The sequence below is a fragment of the Sinohyriopsis cumingii genome, chromosome 12 (genome assembly GCF_028554795.1).
Source record: "Sinohyriopsis cumingii isolate HCF-2022 chromosome 12, ASM2855479v2, whole genome shotgun sequence".
In the NCBI taxonomy this organism is placed as follows: domain Eukaryota; kingdom Metazoa; phylum Mollusca; class Bivalvia; order Unionida; family Unionidae; genus Sinohyriopsis; species Sinohyriopsis cumingii.
Genome location: NC_142972.1, coordinates 31412519 through 31433147, shown reverse-complemented (window position 1 = coordinate 31433147; position 20629 = coordinate 31412519). Strand labels below are relative to the sequence as shown.

Here is a 20629-nt window from a genome sequence, read left to right as displayed (position 1 = left end):
TGTTTCTGTCTATGTCTAACAGATAGGTACATGTCAATGACATTAACAGTTTTGGTTTTGTCCTGTTTCTATGTCTAACAGATAGGTACATGTGAATGACATTAACAGTTTTGGTCAATAAATTATAGTACAAACACATGCTTACTTGAATATCACATTAAACAAATTTAAAAAAATGATTGAAATGTAGTAGTGTACAATAATTCATAATAAAATTACATGAGTGACAGATTTTACTGTACTGCTTCTGAACTCTGTCTTTAGTGTCGATAATATATAATAAATGATGACATAGTGATTTATAACATACTACGACAATGTAAAAAGAAAAATCTTTAGAAACAATGAATACATTATTACCATAGAACTAACGTTATGTCCAACATGCATTCAAGATAAGAGCAGTTTATATGAAGGCTGATAAATATGTGTGTGGGTGATTTTAAAGTCGATTTAACAATGTTTCACTCATATTGCTAAGATGTCTGCAGTGGGGCAGTTTATAGTGATGTCTAGCACTGGGGCATCATGCTGCAGACATGTAGCATGATGCCCCACCCAGACCCATTCTTCTGGCACCAGGCCGACCAGTCCCAACAGTAACCTCTTAACACTGAGCACCTAGTGAGGCACCTGTTAGTACCTTTTTTTCATAAGCCTTCAGTACAACTTGGTCGGGGTTTAAACCCGCATCCTCCTGCATCTAAGATGGATGCTATAACCACTAGACCACTGCAATGATCTTGTTTAATATGAAGTCAGTATCAATAATTTTCATTAATAAAAGTATAGATTTGAAATGTTGACCTGCCACATTGACTGCTATATCCAATAATGATATGAAACATGAGGGTGACATTTAACTTGCAGGTGCAGATAGTAATAACTGGTGGGAGCCCAATTTTCACTGCTGCACTTGTAGAGAAACCCCTTGATGCAGATGGCAACCAGTCTGACATTATTCCACCATATAATTCGTTTGCTCCAGCAGGAGTTGCCGAGGTACCAGTCTTGTATTCAATTTCATAAATGATGTGGATTTTTTAATATGTATTAGTATGATACAAGCAGAACTGAATACAGTATATACAAAATCCTGCATAAAGAGACACACATGAACAACATAACATAATGCTAAATATATCAGTATGGATCTTGTATGAACAGATTTTATATTGGTGAAATTAAATGTTAATTCTGAAAGGTGAGCAACAACTGTTTAAAATACAGCGTAAATTCTTTATACAGAAACTGAACAGATGGGGAGACCAAGACAGCTATAATACGACTCTACACTTAACGAAATGCAAGCATACAGTTAGTGAGTTTAATGCCTGTCCATTCATTTTAGTAATATGTTGGGAAGCTTGTTTCCACATGATAATTATATTTTGCTGCGATATTTGTCCCATATCATTCTTGGCAGATTGTCCATGGATAGAGAAAGACTCGAATTGATTTAGTGGTCTACATGGTTCATCAAAAGCTAAGATCACCAGACATGAATCTTGATTTGGTTTCATATGATACTTTACGTTTTCTTGACCCAATTTTCTTCAGACTTCTTGAGTACAATATGCCTTTGCAATTCTTTGTTTATTAAAATTTCTAGATCTAAAATTGTATCTTGATTTCTGGACAAAAATTCAAGTAACCTGCATCTAATTCTCATCTAATTTGTTAAGTGAAACACATCTGTATAAAGGCAACTCCTAATAATGTTATGCTTGTGAACACCTTAGGGTCAAAGGTCAAAGACACTGAAGCTAAAACACGAGTAAAGTCAAAATATTAGACCAATTTACCAGTCTCGTATCAGCCAAAACTACCTAAAAGTTTTATCTTTTTTTGTTTTAGGGTAAATGTAAATGTCGATTATAAATAAACCAAACGATAATCATTTGAATAACATAAAGTTTCTCCCTAAAAATTATATCTGTCATGTTTAGTGAAAAGTGCAAAGAAGAGTGAGCAAATAATTGATTTGTTACTGCATTGTTTTATGAGACTGTATTTTATCAGCATGATTGAGTAAGAGAGGTGAAACTGAATAGCATACTTTAGTGATTTCAGATATGTTGTGTATACTGAAGCAAAGAGAAATGTCCTACTTTGGAATATATTTTGTATTTTCAGGGTGACCTGGTGTATGTCAACTATGGACGAATTGAAGATTTCATGTTCCTGAAAAATAATAAGTCCATCGATGTCACCAATAAGGTTGTTATTGCAAGATATGGGAAGATATTTCGTGGTGACAAGGTCAGATAATTTATTCCATACAAATTAGCCTAATTGCAGGAATATAACTGTTGACTGAACGTCTAAAATAAAAGAAAACTAAAGTGTGTGTATGTGTATATGATTTGGATTTTTAACGTAGCTTTAACAATTTTTCAATCAAATCATACACTGTCTACAGTAGTGGTTTGTAGTGATATCTGGCACTGGGACATCATGCTGCAGACATGTAACATCATGTCTCACCCAGTCACATTATCCTGCCACCAAGCTGATCAGTTCTAACACTAACCTCTTAATACCTCTAATTCAGACATAACAGCACTTTTAAGACTCCAAAAGAGGGCTTGCCATTTAATTCTACATCAAAGTATAGACAATTTTCAGGATGCAATGAATAATATAAAGGTTTTAACAATAAATGAAAGAATATTTCTTAGAAAGGCCAAACTGATGTATAAAAGTATCCAGAAAAGACATTCCTGTCTATCTAAGCAATATCTTTCACCAAAGAGATGCTGATGGCACTTCAAATGTAAGGTCCATAACAAAAAATTACGTTACACCAAGGCCAAAGAAGGAATTGTTTAAAAAAAGTTTTCAATATACTGGTCCACTGGTATGGAACAACATTCCCAGTGACATAAGGCAGGCTCCTACATTTCATCTTTTCACAATCAGTGCCTTAAATGGATGAAATCTTTAGAAAATTGAACAGTTTTAGTACAAAAAATACTGCCTGCTTTTCTGTAATTTTACATCATTTTCATAGCTGAAGTTTTCAATCAGGATTATATTTTATGTTTTATATATGTTTATGTTTTCACTGATGTCTGTGCATGTGTTCAAGGCTTGATACTTTAAATTTTAAAATTACTTACTTATTTAGTGTCAAGCCAGACTCTTCACATCATGTTGTATATACTGTATATATTGTACCTAACAGATAGTCTTATAGAAGACCTCAAGGTAGATTAGTTCTGTAACTAACTGAGTTACCTTCTTTAAATACAGTCTTCATTATTATTATTATTATTATTAATGCTGAGTGGCAAGTGAAGCAGCTGCTAGTACCATTTTTACAAGTCTTTGGTTTGACTCTACCGGGGTTTGAACCCGTAACCTCTCATATCCAGGTGGACTTTCTAACCACGTAGGCCACTCGAGCAGTGAAATAAAGTAAAATGACATGAATATCAGCAGCATTTCTCTCATGATACACTGCTCCAGTGGCCTAAGTTGTAAGGGGGTCTCTCTCAGATGCAGGAGGTTGTGGGTTAGAGCCCCAGCTGAGTCACACCAAAAACATAAAATGTCACTAACAGCTGCCTATTTTTTCAAGAAGTTAGTGTTATGATCAAATAGATGTGGATTTATTATCAAGTATTGGCTCATCTCCAGATAAAGTATACTGCTGTTTTCAACCGCTAAACCGCCAGTGTTGCTTTAAGAAGTTCAGGTGTTGGATTTTCCAATTCAAAATCAAATTTAGGAATTTCAGATAGAGTTTCCATTATAAAAGTGGGGAATGATAATTAGCATGATTTAAAAAAAATAAATAATTTAGTTAAGTAATTTATTGATTGAACAAACTCTATAATCCAGGCGACTTCAGCTTAAAAATCAGTGAAATAATAACCCTATGTAACATGGCATGATAACTATATTTACACACTAACATTGAAAACAGCTCTAATACAAGTCTATAAATAAACCTTTCTCTGAATATATAATGAATGTATTCATATTAAGCTTGTTTGATTTGCATTCGTTGAAACAAATCCAAGCATGCCATTTTAAATAGTAATTGAACGCAGAGTCATGATATCTTCCCAATAAGGAAGCGAGGCATATATGACCGTCTTCTGAGAGTAGCTGTAATATGACTGACTTCTGAAAACGGCTGTAATATGGCTGACTTCTGATAATGGCTGTAATGTGCCTGCCTTCAGAGAATAGCTGTAATATGGCTGACTTCTGATAATGGCTGCCTTCTGATGATGGCTGTAATGTGCCTACCTTCTGAGAATAGCTGTAATATGGCTGACTTCTGATAATGTCTGTAATGTGCCTGCCTTCTGATAATAGCTGTAGTATGGCTGTCTTCTGAAAATGGCTGTAATATTGCTGTCTTCAGATAATGGCTGTAATATGGCTGACTTCTGATAATGGCTGTAATGTGCCTGCCTTCTGATAATTGCTGTAATATGGCTGTATTTTGAAAATTGCTGTAATATTGCTGTCTTCAGATAATGGCTGTAATATGGCTGACTTCTGATAATAGCTGTAATGTGCCTGCCTTCTGATAATAGCTGTAATTTGGCTGTATTTGGAAAATTGCTGTAAAATGGCTGTAATGCTATTTCAGGTATTAAATGCTCAGCGGTTTAATGCTTCGGGTGTAATATTATACTCTGATCCAGCCGATGTCAATACTGATGGAGCATCAGATGCATATCCCAATTCTTGGTGGATGCCAGAGACTGGTCTTCAGCGTGGAACTGTTGGTTCAGATGGCGACTTACTTACACCATTCTATCCTGCCAGAGGTATACATGCAGCCTAAAGTTTAACATAGCTTTTCCCACAAGCTAAGCTGGGGTCAAACCCATATTCATGCATTATATCCCAATTTCTATGTATTGTATTGAATTTGTCCTGACTACTCTCATCAAAGATAAATGATAGACATTTAAATAATAGGGGATCTCAGAAGGATCTGAACTCGTTCAAAGATCTAAAGCAGAATGGAATTACGCTGTTACTTTCATAATAAATCTAGTGTTGATATTGTAGCAAATTAAACAACACGTTTGAGAGTGCATATTATGAAAGATATTCTTGATAAATATGTTTCAAAGAGGTTTGATCATATCATATAGAACGGGCTTCTAATGAAATAAATAACACAGTAAATGTAAAATAGAGGTGACCTTGATATACTCTGTTTTCTTTCCTCTGTTGTAAAACTCTTCAAATTTGTTCTGTGATTTTCATCTATTTTAATTTAATGTCCCTTCAGTCCAAGATCAGAACATTCGGGATCAATATAAATGTCTCAGTAATTTTGACTCGATAATTTGCTCCCTTTTTCCACTTTTTTTTTTCTCTATCATGTCTCAAGATCTTAATTTAAGCTACGTCCATTTTTACCTTGAAGGTGTGTACCCACCTAATTTCCAATTGTTCCTACATAAAACGTAAATAAACAGTAATAAGAGGTGCATTAATATCAACATTAGATGAGACTGTTCTGTTTAATTAATTGTTATTGTTAATTAGGTGAGACTGGTCTGTTTAATTAGAAGTAATTGTTAATTAGATGAGACTGATCTGTTTAATTAATTGTTATTGTTAATTAGATGAGACTGGTCTGTTTAATTAATTGTTATTGTTAATTAGATGAGACTGTTCTGTTTAATTAATTGTTATTGTTAATTAGATGAGACTGTTCTGTTTAATTAATAGTTATTGTTAATTAGATGAGACTGGTCTGTTTAATTAATAGTTATTGTTAATTAGATGAGACTGATCTGTTTAATTAATTGTTATTGTTAATTAGATGAGACTGTTCTGTTTAATTAATTGTTATTGTTAATTAGATGAGACTGGTCTATTTAATTAATTGTTATTGTTAATTAGATGAGACTGTTCTGTTTAATTAATTGTTATTGTTAATTAGATGAGACTGACCTGTTTAATTAATAGTTATTGTTAATTAGATGAGACTGTTCTGTTTAATTAATTGTTGTTAATTAGATGAGACTGTTCTGTTTAATTAATTGTTATTGTTAATTAGATGAGACTGGTCTGTTTAATTAATTGTTATTGTTAATTAGATGAAACTGTTCTGTTTAATTAATTGTTATTGTTAATTAGATGAGACTGTTCTGTTTAATTAATTGTTATTGTTAATTAGAAGAGACTGTTCTGTTTAATTGATTGTTATTTCCATTGCTCTAAAATAATAATTGTTCTCGTTCAAAAAGAAAACTATAGTAGTTATTGGCAGTTGCAGTAGAGGACATTACATTTGTTTTCAGCATGTCATGACGATTGAATAAGAGCTGTTTAGTGTAAAGAGAATTGAAATTTATGCATGTTGCAGGGGACCAGCAATACTGGGGACCCTGTGAGCTACATCTAAACATATTGACTGTCACACAACAATGTAACTATGTGAACAGTCACTCCTTGATCAGACTGGTCAATGGCCTATTGGAATTTTTTGTATGTGATAGTTCATTGACAGTTGCAGCACTGAGTAGTTAGTTAAATTGTAATGGAAACAGTTGAAACATTCCCAACCTTTGTCTCACAAGTAATACAGTAATGGTCTCCACCCATTCACTGCGCAGCTGAGACATGATTTTGATTTTCCATCACTTTGAAATAACTCCAATTTCCTAAAGCCTTGCACATTTTTACCACCTCAACTCCCAAACAAACAACATACTGTGCATACTATTACCTTTTATCCTGAAAAAAGAATAAACTTTCTTTGCAGATATTTTCTTCTTTAAACACATTATCCAATCATAATACCTTAGAAGAACTACTATTTTTCTCACAAAACTCAGCCCTCCCAGATACTACTTTTAACAAAAGAGTTAAAAGTTGTCTGCAACCTGTGTGATGGTCAGGCAGAGTGATCTCCCCTTAGGTATAAGAATTGGTTGCAAAGTCTAAGAACCTCTCAGTTACCGCTTCTTCTTATTACAAGAAGTATGCTGTTGTCATGAGAGACCTCGCAAAATTCAGAATCTTACTGGAGGATATATCATTACAAGTTGGAGGAGTTTCTTCACTTATAAGGAAAGAATACTCCATCTATATTTCCAACATTTTCTCTTTCTATGCCAACAAAGTTCTGCTTTTTGCAATTTGCTAACACTTTGTCATCATCACACATTTAGTTATTTACATGTGGAGACTAAGCCACTTCACGTTCAGTTCCGGTTATAATTATTTTCTATGTAGGTCTCCAGCGCTTATAAACTCCTAATATATATGTAATTCCATTACGAATGGGTACATACCAGTGAGTTTCTATTCCATGGCATTCATAGCATACAGCAGCTACCTTCAATCATTTTACTTTTACATGCAGTCTGTGGGCCTTTTTCCCTGCAGGTAATTGCTTCATATTGTCGCACCTACTTTGTATGTATCTATAATGGCACCTCAGTTCCCTTGTATGTGAAGGTTTTTGTGTGTAGTGTGGACACTTGTGTACATTTATATATAGCTTCCACTCTGGTCGTACAAGTACACTTTATTCAGCAGCATATTACTCGTGCATGTTTCGATCGGTGATACCTGAGTGATGTTTATCGGCATAAGCATTCCATCATATTTAAAGAGCACTTAGTCATTCTCATAGGTAGCCTATGCAACTTCGCCGATAGGTTTGGGCTGCAATATTTATTTGTGTGCATGTCTGTATGCCTTTAGGAAACTCCTTATACATGTACATTTCATTTCTTGTACATACAGGCAAGTTTCCTTTACCATAGCATCCTTAACTTTGGAACATCATGCTTCATGATTCTACATCCTTGACCTTCTCTACATAGGAGACTTATAATTGAGATCTTGTGCTATCACTTTTTTCCAGGTAACCATCATTTGGTATAGCTTTGCACCCACGCTGTTTTCAGACATCCAGGAACACAGGCTGATACTTCTCCTCCTTAGAGGTGGTATTGTCATTATATTTTACCTGTACGCTTCATTGCTTTGTTATCAATTTCAACTTTTAAAGATTTAGCTCTGCAACAACATTACATTCTAAAAGACAGGTGAAAGGCTAAAGTATTGTATATTTGTTCTATTTGTCTTATAGATTAGAACTATGGGCAAAGCACAGAAATGCACAGCTCAGGATGAATGTGTCAGCATTCTGCATACTAACCTTTCCTCATTGTGAGAATTTCTGGCAGATAAGGGAGATAAATCAACTCTTACCTCTCAGCCACAAAGCACCGGACACTGACACATTACTGAAGCAGATCCGGTACCCATGTCAGCACCACAGGACTTAGTATTATTGCAACTATCTTGACCTTGCCTCTTTGGGGTTTGACTCCATTCCTACTGCAGCTTAGCAAGGGGCAGTGCTAAGCAGACAGCCTATTTCCGTCTCACTCAGCAAATATACGGATAGGTTAAAAAGATGAAACATCCCATAACCCATCCCAAACTGATGATCTTAACAATATCATCCCCACATGGATGGCTTATTTCCATTGCGACCGACCTGGGTCATATATTAAGAGTCATGAAGGGTCAAAATATCAATACTACTGGCTCAATCACTAACAGCCTGGCTTCCAACATGTCAAACCCAACATTTGCAGACATGTACAGGGAACAATCTAACCCACATACCTTCTCTAGATGCTCATTCATCGATGCCAGATGTCGCTTTGCAATCTCTCTACACCCTAACATGAGAAGATACTTTTTTATTATGCGACAGTCTTGAAGTCTGATTTTATCAATCATGGCATTTTACTTGTTTAGTGAGCAGCAGACCTCGCCAATCTTCACCAGCTAAGTCTAAAGCATTTCAGGAGACCTTAGCCTCACCTCATGCAACCAGAAGATGTTTGTTCTCAAATGTCATCACTTTCAGACCATTTAATGTCACGGGAAGATTCAGCCTTCCAAAAATCCATTGAGGACCTTTTTGGCTTTTGACCCCCGGAGTTCTGGCCTCCTCCTCCTGCTCCATCAGCAACTTGGACCAATGGTCCAGCATCTCTTGATGAGATGAAAGAGTCCAACTTATATTATTTCTGCGGTCTGGAAGAGTTACATACATTCTGACTGCATTCATCATCAGTTCATCATCTGTTCTACCTCTGCCATACACCAGTATTTCATTTGGATACTCAGCGGTTGACAGTGATATCACCGCTTTTGGGATGACAAAGCCACACTCCATACATATGGATCAGATGCCCTTTGATGACACTCAGCGGTTAGTGCAGAATATCATTGCCGTGGCTTCCATCTTGGACTTTGTTTCTTTAGCTATCTTCTTTACATGCGGAACATAGTTTCTCTTCATCTACAATGAATACCACAGGGCATGCAATGGAATCAGTCTTAGGAATGACTGAGTGCTAAATAGAGCCGCTGGATATATTTTGGCTAGTGCTGCATGACAGCTATAAAGTTAAAGTTGGCAGAACGCAACGCGGTGCTCTCTTCCTGCACTTTCCTGAAGGACCACCATAAGGCCAAACTAAGAGCTCATCCTTTATCCTTGAACCATCCTTTAAATGGCCAGATTGAAGAAGTCTACAAATAAGCCACCATGGAGACCAACTCCCCTTCTCCACAACCACAGCGTCCATACATGGATAGTATGGGAAATTAACAACAGGACCCAATGGCCACACATAGGACCCAATGGCCACACATAGGACCCAGTGGCCACACATAGGACACAAACCACTGAAAACCATACTATCAATGCACAACCCAGCAATGCCCAGAGTTCTCATGAGCTAGAGTTAATAAAGCACCAAGAGGATCCAATTGTTTCTTTCCAACATTTCTACAGAGTTTTATCCCAGACTTTTCTTGGTCCCAGAGGGGACAGCACTCTGCCTTCAGTTATCGATCTAAGTGATCACAATCAATTCATTCAGACCCCTTAGTTCTCAATGGAATCACCATGGTACATTTTGGAATACTGTCCAAGAGGTAGACTTCACCATCAGTGTGGGCTTAAAAGAAACATACCTTTATGATCCTATTCACCAGGACATTCCTGTGATTGCCTACAACATCCTATATCAACTCAGTTCAGTCATTGGACAACATACTGCAGAAACATCTGGTGAGTTGAATCTAAACAAAGCATGATAACTCTTGTTACACTGGTTACCAATCTGGGCTTTTCATCAACGAGTAAAAATCCAACTGACTGCCATCTTAACGATTTGTTCACCTAGGTATGCAGTTCATTGCACATGCATCATTGTTCGTCTCCATCATGATCGGACATTGAAATTCCAAACCATGTTGGCTTATTTACTTTCTAAGAAAATTCTTTCTGCATGGGAATTCCTTTGCCTACCAGGCTTGCTCAGTACAGCAGCATACCTTATTGTCCTCTGACTCCTTTACATGTCCCCATCAAAAAAAATTATTTTGTCCCATTGGAGGTCAAAGCTTGGCCCCTGAACCAACCTCTCCCTATCTGCACATATTTGAAGCACCATCTGCAGAATTGTTGCATCTAACTTGGCTCATGGCAAGTATTACTCTGCAAGTGCAACTGTCCAAGATTACAATCTGTACTGAGGCAAGTATGGAAGGCTGGGAAACCCACCTACTACCATCCTTTCTGGAAGCCAGCAGTGTGTACTATCTCCAGGAATTCCATCTGCATAGCAATCTTCTAGAGATGAACTCCATTGTGAGAGCCTTTCTCTCTCAGGATCGGGCATTGAAAATCAGAACTATGTTGGCTTCTTTGCTTTTGAGGAAAATTCCATCCGCACTGGAATTTCTTCACCTTCTAGGCTAGTTCAACGCGACAGCGGATCACATAGTTCTAGGTCACCTTTTTATGTGCCAGTTGCAAATGATTCTTCTATCCCAATGGAGGCCAGAAGTTTGCACATTGCTCCAACCTCTCCCTATCTGCACACACTTGAGGCACCATCTGCAGAATTGGGGCATCTAATTTGGCTCATAATGGGTATAACTCTGCAAGTACAGCTGCCAAAGATTACAGCCTGTACCGAGGAAAGTATGGAAGGCTTTGGAGCCCACCTACTAGCATCCTTTCAGGAAGCCATTGTGAAAGTCTTTCATTGGTGGTAGGAATGTATAAATGTCAAGGGAGTTCTCATTCTGTCAGACAGCTCTACAGTAGTGAATAGTGAATTGTCTCAAGCGACGAAGGGGAACCAAGTCCCCAGACCTTTGCATAATGGTGTGGGACTTTCTAAGGTGGTGTTGTCAACAACAAATCCACATAAAAGTTTGCCATATCTCAGGACCCCTAAATCGTATTAGGTGAATCTAGTCTCATAATAATCAACTAATATAGACGGAATGGTCTCTGCATCACTTGTTTTTCATTCAGATATGAACCTGATGGGACCGATCATTGGTGGACCTGTTTGTGACAAGGTCGTATAACAAACTCCCAAACTTTGTCTCTCTATTCTGGACCCAAAAGCTTGGGCCGTCATCATTCTATCGCTAGGCTGAAATGACCTGACACTTACGCCTACCCTCCAACACATCTTATTCCAAAAGTGATACAGAAAGAAGAGAAGTAGGCTGTCACCTCATCCTAATGCACCACTCACATAGTGGAAGTTGTGGATCAATGACCTCTCCAATCTTGCATCTAAAAATTGGAAAATTTGGATTTTCCCTCATCTACTGAAACAAGCATGATCACAATGGTTGTTCTTTCATCCCTTCTCAGAACAAGTCTGGATCATATTAAACAGGCTGTCAGAATTAATCGGTGGAGACAATCACTCTGGCACAAAGTTGCATCACTCTGAAGCATACAAAGGCAAATGGCACATTTTTCCTCAGTGGTGCAAAAATGAAACATCCTGCCTCTCCAGGTTTCTGTTGCCTCTCTAGGCATCTATACCACAGATAGCTTATTTCCACCTCTGGCTCTTCGCAGCGAGAAAGTTAGCACTGAGTATGATAAAAGGTTACTGCTACATGATCGCCCGATACCTTTGTCATCATGGAAGAGTGGATACCAGACAAAACAAGCATTTATCCAACCTACTGGCTAACTTTGAGTATGCACAGCTGAAATATCAATCCTATGTCCAAGTGGAACCTGTATTGGGTATTAACTTGACTGAACAAGATTCCTTTTGAACCAATTTCAAGGGCATCACTGGTGTAACCTGCATAGAAGACTTGCTTCCTGGCATTAGCAACTGCAGGCAGAATTATCAAAATCTATGCCCTATCAGCAGACTTAAATTACATGCAGTTCCAACAAGATGGGACAGCATCCTCTTTCATCTTCAAGAACCGGCCTTCTTCCACGGGTAACCATACTTTTGCCATGATGAGGAAACCACCTTTTCCTAGTATGTGTTTCTTTGAGAATACTTACACAATCAAAATACACAGACACCCTCCCAGCCTCCCCAAAGATACATCCATAGGGTGTACCTTCCACTCCAGTAGTAACTGAGAGGTTCTTTGACTTTGCCACTAAGTCATACCTAAAGAAAGATCACTCTGCCAGACCGTCACATAGGTCGGCAAAAAACTTTTACCTCCCTTGGGAGGGATGGATTTGCAAGGTAGTAGTAGTTTTCCTAAGGTATTATCGTTGAGTAAGTATTATAGAAAAAAAAATTTAACAAGGAAGAAATAGTTTTTTTAAATGGATATGTTGACTCACATGTTAATTTTGCGAATATTTTAATTGTTTTATAGCATTAAAATAGCATAAACATAAAATGCATGGTGATGCACCACTGTTTAACCTGTTGACTGCAAAACGTAAATATTAAAACTATTGGTTATCCATTTTCCTGTTATTAAAAACAAAATGACAGCAATTGCAGTTAGTGTTAGCTGATGTTTTCTATCTGTATCATATTGTATATTTTGTCCTCTTTCTCTTTCAGAGTATGCCTACCGACTGGCCATGGACAAAATTTCCATGAATGTCAAGATACCATCCCAGCCAATTGGTTATGGGGATGCCTTACACTTTCTCAGGTAACAGAATTAATTTTCGAGTCAGAAAGTAAAAGATGGGTTTTTAACTATTTTTTCCAATTATAGATCCTATAGGCCACTTTGCCATTTTTTTTCTCCAAAAAATAGCAGATGGACTTAAAACTGTTTCAATAATTAGTTGGTAAATGTTTGTAACAGAAGAGATCTGTTCATGATCAATCATTTACTTAATTACAAATAAATATGAGCTTTAGTAATCACGATTTTTTTCATTCATGTACATTTGAATGTAACTACATTTTTTTCTTTACATGCTTAGCAATGGAAAAATATAATAAATATTATTTTTATTGAAGTATTTGATCTGCCTGCATATAATAGATAAATGTGATGAATGGCATGAAATACATAAATGATTAATCGGACAAATAATTGAATAATCGAAATACTGCAGTACATCTGTGTATGTTCTTTACCTTTGTACATTATGTATCCATTTATTAGGCTATGCTTAATCATAATCCCATCTGCCACAATTTGCAAACTGTTTTCTATATTATGCCAATAACGAAAATGATATGTTCAGATACCTGTAAGTAAGGGATATTCACATTAACAACTGAAAACATTTAAATTAATACTTATGGATATGTTGAAGTACACATATCTTCAATGTTTGTGTGTGTGTGTGTGTGTGTGTGTATATATATATATATATATATATATATAAAAATAAAGGACACAATAACGGAATGATTTGGGACCCCGAGTGGTCTAAAGCGCTCTCCATTATGGATCACTGCCATCTCACCTCTTCGTGGGTTTCAGTCTAGGATTCGGCCAATGTGGGTATGTGAGAAAGCTTGCCAGTAGCTTCTCGTGGGTCGGTGGTTCTTCTTGGGGTTTTCCCGGGTAATTCCTCTACCATTAATACTGGCCGCCATGCATAGCCTATCGTGTACTGAAAAATGGCGTTAAACCCCACAACAACAACAACGGAATGATTTTGTTGGCTTTTACTGTAATGTAGGATGTGTAATCTTATCCACTGTGAACAGCATATAGACACCGATTTATGTCATCAATGGTAGTGGGCCAGGATCTATTATATTATGCTATAATTTTCATTTGAAGTGAAAAGCATAAATTCTCAGATTTCATTCATGATAAGCAAGTGTGTGTATGTGTGTGCTATACCTCCTAGACTATTATAAGTAATTAAAATTTCACATTTCAGTGATCTGAGTGGCCCATCAGCCCCAGATGACTGGAAAGGAGGACTTGATATAACATACAAGATCGGTCCTGGATTTACCAATACAACTAGGTAATTTCTAGAATAAAATGCTCCTTCAAACTTAGAGCTGTACATCTAACGCTTTTCATAGGATTTACATTAATCTTATTTTTACATACAGTTTGGAAAGTTTGAATGTTTGGTTGTGCACTCATTTTTGTACTTACAATGGCTAGTTTCTGAATTAAATACATTTCAACATGTCTTTCAATGAAAAAAGCCATTTTCAAGGTTAGGAGTACGGTTAGATCTCAAGTTTAATCCAATATGTATATGCATATCTGTCATGTCATCTCAAGCCCATCATACAAAACTTCGAAGATATTGCTTCATTTTTATTTCCTTTAGGTGCATGACTTTATTTTATGTTAGCCAGTGAATTACTGAATTTTCTGAGAGAATAATCTTCATAATGAAATATAGTGAAATATGATGAATAATTTTTCACTGTCCATCAAGAGACATTATGTGGCCTTGAAACTTTGAAGCTATTATATTAAAAACGATTAAATGGTCTTGTGGTCACTATGACCACCTCATGTACAGGCGATCCCTGTTCAAATACAACTATGTGGTAATAGTTGTTTCCTTTCTTTATTCTTGTTTTACGTGCTGTTCTACCTTGAATGGAATATACTATATTACTTATATTTTCAGTGCAAATATACATAAAACAGTGCATAACAAACAGTAATCCGCTGACATTATTGCCTGACATATGTAAGAAATGTGCAATTTCAGTCTGTCTTGTATGTTGCCAATACATTTGAGCATGATATAAAAAGAAAATGTACTTGCGATATATTTCATCTGGTTGGTGAAAACATAATTAATTTCACCCACTATAAATTGCCCGAAACAAATTTACTAAACCTTTACTGTCGATAGAACTGGTCATCAGAGATTTTACTTAAATAGTAAAATGCTAAAATGACAAATAGTTTTAATGATTTCTTCTTTCACATTGTGACAGATAAATTACTATGTTATGAAGACAATACATTAGAATATGATAGTAATAGATGCTTTATATCATGCAACCGATATGTTAAAATAATCGTAATAAATGAGTTTTGTTATGCAGACAATACGTTAGACAGGGTTCCCATGCTACCATGAAATCAGGAAAAAGTTTGGGAGAAATTATAATTTTTTCCCAACCGTGAAAAGTCCTGGAATTTCGCAAATATTGATAAAAGTAGGGAAAAATTCCGAAATTTTCTACCATCACTTGATGCCCAAAACAATCACGTAATTGAGTCATAACTAAACTGATCATGGGTTAAATTTATCAAGTTCTAACCAGAATATTCAGAGGGTGCAGTATGGATTATTTGGTTACTTGCAATAAACATATATCCTGAGTCAATCCAAATGCTCAGTGGATTAGATTCGTCGAGTATACTTCTATTTTCAAAGTCAGCTCGATGTCCGTATCTCTCATAGAAGGTATGAAAATCAGTCAAGCATCACAAGAGGCTCCCATGATCGTGGCAAAGCGTAGCTGCTTACCTTATGGCCAAGCAAACTTAAACTTTGTTAGATCAAGTGTTACATGCATGAAATCAATATGAAAATTACCTATTTTCTCAGAAATTATGAGTATTAAAGTCGTTATGTCTTTAATCTGCTTAAAGACAAGACAAAACAACGGTGTTGATAACATTTTAACTAGCACTCATGATTTGCATTGCCAGTTGCAAGAGTACACAAATCTAACAACCCACATTCTCAAATGATGTAGAGAAAAAAAAGTAAAAAAATATTAAATGAAAGTCGTATGCTGGTAGTAATAAAAATACAAAAACGAAAGAAAACAAAATTCTCCATATTTATATATTCTGAGAACAACTTCTGGAGCTTTGTATCACATGACTACCACATTGACCTGTACTCTCTGCTTGATGAATCAGACTAGACAGATTGCTGGTTTTTACAAAAAGTATCTGACTTTCATTTAAAATAATTAAATTTCTGTACAACAACATTAAAAAGGAGTTTGTTGTTGATATCACGTGACTATTGGACTTCTGATGTCGTTGTTTGAGATATGTGAAGTCATGTGACTAGTACTGCAAATGGCAAGTACAGGGTTAGGTTTCATCTATGCCATATTTTTGGTTAGTCTATCAGCGGATTAAAGACAACGTTTATAATACTTGCCATTTCTCAGAAGAAAAAAATAATTTTCCTATCAATTTCATGCAGGTATGAGTTGATATAGCATAAGTTTAAATTTTCTAGGCCTGCTGGTAAGCGACTATCATATGTAGCTACTGTACGGTGGCAGCAAATTCCAAATTTTCGATATGCAGCTGCAATGACCCCACACCCCAACCTAAATGTTCAACTATGAAAATTGGGGTGGGAATATTTGGAGGAAACTCGATTAGAAAACAGACTGCTATACGTTTTAAGCCAGATTTGAAGTCTAAATTGTTGAATCTCAGAGCTGAAATGAGAAATTGTCGTTCCTTGTATTACAATGCTGTCAGGCATTTCTGCGCACTTAAGGTTTCCGTCTCCAATATTGAAGCAAAACACATACTGAATTCGACTGATTGACGAAAATAAAATACATCAATGCTTAACCATTTGAAAAGAGGCAGTTGTCACTAGAATATTCTGTTCAAAATAATATAAATTTTGGACACAGGGGATATCACCCCCGTGCTTTCCAGACTCACGATATGTCGGCCTATTCTGCGCACAGCATTGAAAAGATGTAATATTTATGAATCAGGCAATAGAAATGAAATGCATTACTTTGGACTGTTTCTGTCAGCATTTCAGTCAAATAATTAGGTCGAGTAATTAGGTCAGATTTATAGCTAGTTTTACAAAATTGAAAGTAATAATGCCAATAAATGGCAAGATATACATATATTATGCAAACAAAGCCGTGTTGTAAAAAAGTTAGTAAAGTTCAACATTTTATAAATATAATAATCTATTATGTGGAAGAGAAACAACAATGAATAGGATGTAATGTGTTTACAACGTCTTGCTGATGGGGAAAAAGTCCTTAAGAATTTAGAAACAGACTACGCCGGTGAATTTCTTGAGAATATATATTCTAATTTCAAGTTGACACGTTGGGTAGCAAACGATTTTGTACGTGAGACAACTTCTTGCATAAATGGAAACTTGGTTTAAAATGCAGTATTGTTTTAAGGTATACATTTCCATCTTTTATATAATGTATTTATTTGTATGATTCTAAAAGATGCATAGTAAATCGGATTTTCTGGGTTGCTGGTTCAAGAAGGTAATGGAGATGGTCTTCATGTTGACATATAGAAATCACATTTTCATATGCATTTCGAGTCGAAATGCCAGATATTTTTGTACACTTCATGAATATCACTTTTCTTAATTAAACTGTGATCATTCTTTCTTGATACAAAATGGAGTTTGACCCAAAATAACATGTGATCCAATGTTTACAGAAATGACGTATCGTTGCGCAGAATTACCCGATGTGCAGAATTGGCCGACATGGTGGTATATATTAAAAAATGATATGAGCCCCTGTATCAATACAGGTTTGGGGACTGGTTTAATGAATTACAAGAAGACAAGTTGATTTTACGGAAAATTCGGTCCTTGTTTATACAACAGTATATAATTTTGAAGGTCTTTTGTCAAAATTTAAATCAACCCTTTGAAAATGTTTTTTAAATGATGGATATTTGACCAGATCATCTTTAGGAGATTAGGTTGTTTGAAAAATCTTATTTGGAATTTTATTGGCACAGATAAATTCAATGTTAAACTCTTTTCGTTACAAGACAAGATTCTAATTATTTGCGTTTATTGTTTTCTTTTATATACTGTAATAGAAAATGTTACTTTCTACGAGATGCATATATATATTGCTATAGAATTCTTTAGAATTAAAGGTTTGAAAGGAAACAAAACACAATTTATGTTCATCATGTTCTTCCCACTTAGCAACATAATGCAGCAAAATAAAGTTAGAATTTTTATTCTGTACACTGAAATGACTTTACATGCCAATTTATAGGAATATAAACAAACTTGTTTTGTGTGATACATATTGTGGTTTTGTACATGATCATCTTTTCTGACTTTGATGTTTTTGGAGAGTCTTGAAAACAGAAACATTTTTAGATTTAGAAAATGCATGTTTTAGATCTAAAATGTTCTTTAATTCCATTCAGTAATGGTCATATGTGAACCTTGGAAAAAGTAATTTCATCCTAGAAAAACCCAGGAAATGTCCTGGAAATTTATCTTTAGAAAAGCGTGGGAACCATGATTAGAATATGCTAGTAATAGATGCTTTATATCATGCAGACATTATGTTAAAATAACCATAATAAATGAGTTTTGTTATGCGGACAATACACTGGAATATGCTAGTAATAGATGCTTTATATCATGCAGACATTATGTTAAAATAACCATAATAAATGAGTTTTGTTATGCGGACAATACACTAGAATATACTAGTAATAGATGCTTTATATCATGCAGACAATATGTTAAAATAACCATAATAAATGAGTTTTGTTATGCGGACAATACACTAGAATATGCTAGTAATAGATGCTTTATATCATGCAGACAATATATTAAAATAACCATAATAAATGAGTTTTGTTATGCGGACAATACACTAGAATATGCTAGTAATAGATGCTTTATATCATGCAGACAATATATTAAAATAACCATAATAAATGAGTTTTGTTATGCGGACAATACACTAGAATATGCTAGTAATAGATGCTTTATATCATGCAGACAGTATGTTAAAATAACCATAATAAATGAGTTTTGTTATGCGGACAATACACTAGAATATGCTAGTAATAGATGCTTTATATCATGCAGACAGTATGTTAAAATAACCATAATAAATGAGTTTTGTTATGCGGACAATACACTAGAATATACTAGTAATAGATGCTTTATATCATACAGATGATATGTTAAAATAATTGTAATAAATGAGCTATGTTATGCAGACAATACATTATAAATATGCTAGTAATAAATGTGTAATGCATACGATACATTACAATATGCTTAGTAACAAGTGCTTAATGTTATGCAGACAATATATTACAATATGCTAATAAGAAACAGGGATGTAGAGAGAGATCATAGGCCATGGGGTAAGTAACACCTTGTTCAAGCAAAATTTTTCTTTATAAAATTAAAAAAAAGATATATCCCCAGTTGACCCCACATTGTTGGCCCTGGTAAGAAATATATTATGCTATGCAGACAATACATTACAATAAACCAGCACTAAATGCTTTATGTTATGCAGAGGCTAAATTACAATATATTAGTAATAAATATATTTTGCTATGCAGACAATACATTACAATATGTTAGTAATAAAGACGTTATGAATAGAAATTTATATATGAAAATGAATGTCACTCAAATTTACATAAAGTTCATTTAATATGGTTCTGCTCAGTGCATTGGGCAAATAGTTTTAGAGAATTGTGCTTAAAGGTAAATGGTAGACAAATCAGAATTGTCAAATGTGCCAAACTTGCCAGTGTACAGTGTGGTGGTTGTTCCATATTTTATCTACCACTTCACTGTGTATGTGTTGCAAAGTACCCTGTAATGGTTCTTACACACAGCTAATATACAATTTAAAAATGGTGCAGACAGGGTAAATTTAGATGTTAAAAGTGTTGTAGCAGCTATATCATCTCTTTTCAACATTCTTTGATGGATGCTGATTATGGATTCTAGTATTCTTAGAAAAGTGGTTTTCCCTAAGACTTATATAATTTACTACCAGAGCGTCTTAATGTTATTAAAGAGTTCATGGTCGATTGAAAAAAAATCTGATTTATAAATTCCAGATATGTACAGGGTATTTTAAGAAAACGTATGATTCTGCTACTACAGTTTGATGAAACATTTATTTCTACATGATATTAAAGAAGTACTCAGTGTTTCAGCTTTTAAAAAGTTAGACTTTTAGAAATATTTTCATGAAGAATGCTGATTTTACGACTGCATGACATTTGTAAAAGTATTTGTTATATGCTACAACTGTATAATTTATATGAACTTTTGTTATATTTCTGTCTTGCAATATTACGTTGTAACTTTTTCTCAATTATGTGTATATTTGTTTCAATTACAGTGGATAACGTGAGTTGGCATTTAGATTAGTTACATTACAGTGAATAATTAATGACATTATTACTATTATTATTGTTACTATTTTTATCATTATTATTATTATCATTTAAAGCATTGATAAAGTCAAATTTTGGTGTGAAGTTTCATGAGGAGAATCAAAAATTGTATTTGTTTTTAGTGGCAACATTTTAGTAAGATTCAAATCTTGCTTGATTAGGAAATTTACCCTTCACTTGCATCATAATG

The 20629-nt window shown here is 35.0% G+C and overlaps 1 protein-coding gene across 1 annotated transcript in view; it reads left to right on the top strand.

The window, feature by feature from the left end:
• The window catches only part of LOC149786196 (glutamate carboxypeptidase 2-like), a 158837-nt gene that overhangs the window by 73200 nt on the left and 65008 nt on the right, over positions 1-20629 (top strand). The window contains exons 7-11 of the mRNA XM_089976552.1: positions 871-1002; positions 2137-2262; positions 4610-4790; positions 12888-12981; positions 14180-14269. Of these exons, the coding sequence (XP_089832678.1) occupies positions 871-1002; positions 2137-2262; positions 4610-4790; positions 12888-12981; positions 14180-14269 (623 nt within the window). The remainder of the gene's footprint in view (positions 1-870; positions 1003-2136; positions 2263-4609; positions 4791-12887; positions 12982-14179; positions 14270-20629) is intronic.